Below are 1,646 nucleotides of genomic sequence, written 5' to 3' on the forward strand. Positions count from 1 at the left end.
CATAACCATTGCCAATATTTTCAATTAATGCTGATTTTCGATCAGCAATCTGTGCGGGTATCGTTGAAACAAGATTCTTAGGAGCGGTTTTTGTGAGGTACTACTGGTGAACCGTGGTCACCTGATTCATTGAAGGTTTTGGTTCTAGCTGTATGATATTCTCTAAGCATGGAAATTTCCTGAGTTGCTTTTTAAATTCGTTTCGATATTCCGTACTGCAATAACATTTTCTCATAGCTATAGATCCAATATATTAGTAGTGCTATGACTAATATTGAGGATACCCTTCCAAAGCAAAGTATTTCAACTAATACTTTTTTTTTTGATGTCTTATAAGGTTAATTTTTACCTTCTCCAATAATAAAATAACCAATTGCATGAAGCGCTTATATTAATAAGTATTCCACCATGGCATGTCATATAAAATGCCGCCATTTTGGAAATATCCAAGAACACTGCCGACATATAAACCACCATTGTTGCAGAATGTCCCAGTCCCATAAATGCCACGATTATCTTCAATGTTTGCAACAACTCGAAGTTTCTAGTTGCTGAAATAAGAATTAAGGACAATGAATGCTATGGGACCACTTTGGTTATTCATAATTAATTAGCTTTCATGAATCAGATGTCATCTTATGCAGCTGAATAAGAGGATAGAGGGAACGATATCGCGGTGACATAAATACGCGGTTCAACAATAGGGAAAAAAGGCATGTATTATTCAGGGTATATTTTACTTTACATCCCTTTTGGTAGTTAATCAAAGAGCTCACTTGTTTTAGCCTTCACTACAACTTGGCTTAGTATTACATAAAGTATAATTGTTGCTAAATTAATAAGAGTTGACGAAATGCCCCAGATCGAATTTAACTGACCACTATATACCGCCACCAAAACACAGATTACTTCGTCACTGCAAGCAAAATGGCAAGACCAATGGTTAGTAAGGAAATAAATAAGGAATAGAGCGTTTAGTGTACATTTTCAGGATTTGCTCGTACATTTGCTCAGAGACTTTGATATTTCTGTCATTTTTCTCTTTTAATAAAGCTTTATTCAAGCTCATTCTACATCAGATTTCTGATCATATCGCTCTTTCGCTTCGTATTTCCCTTAACAAGGTAAGTAAATTTATACCTATCATTCAAAAGCAAACGAAGCAAAAAATTTTCGGGACGAGGTCAATTGTGATTTTGTTCATTGATCTTCTCAACAAAAAGTGTTGTTCTCACATGTTCAATCATTTTAACCTTACTCAGTAAATTCATTCTCAAAGTATTTCAGTAGTGGCTATTAATTACGCGTTGAGAATTTAACTTACTCGCTATTTCCGCCATATATAAAAACCAATATAAGCATAGCGATTGAATAAAGTAAAGCAGGTAGAATCATTGCTGGGATATAAAATTTCATCCTCATTTTTCGATATCTGCAAGTAACCATTACAGTCGTCCTTATTTAGAAATATATTCAACTTCAGAAGGAAAAAGCAAATCACTTAGCTTCGCCATTTGAGGAGCGCTCTATCTGCCGTCGATAAAAAGATTAAGGTTGCTTTCCCGTCGAAATACTTACCTAACAGGTTTTAAAACAGCGATAGCTCGATCTACGCTGGTAAAAAATAATATAACCAATGCAAAATT

At 34.6% G+C, this 1,646-nt stretch overlaps 1 protein-coding gene across 1 annotated transcript; it reads right to left on the reverse strand.

Annotated features, from left to right (window-relative positions):
- Positions 1-391: 391 nt before the first annotated feature.
- On the reverse strand, positions 392-1,416 carry LOAG_15369 (hypothetical protein; the record flags this gene model as incomplete). Its single annotated transcript, XM_003150860.1, has 3 exons — positions 392-516; positions 777-916; positions 1,325-1,416. 3 exons carry the CDS (start codon positions 1,414-1,416, stop codon positions 392-394), a joined length of 357 nt encoding a protein of 118 aa, XP_003150908.1.
- Between the last annotated feature and the right edge of the window lie 230 nt (positions 1,417-1,646).

Source organism: Loa loa (genome assembly GCF_000183805.2).
Source record: "Loa loa unplaced genomic scaffold supercont3.1859, whole genome shotgun sequence".
In the NCBI taxonomy this organism is placed as follows: Eukaryota; Metazoa; Nematoda; class Chromadorea; order Rhabditida; family Onchocercidae; genus Loa; species Loa loa.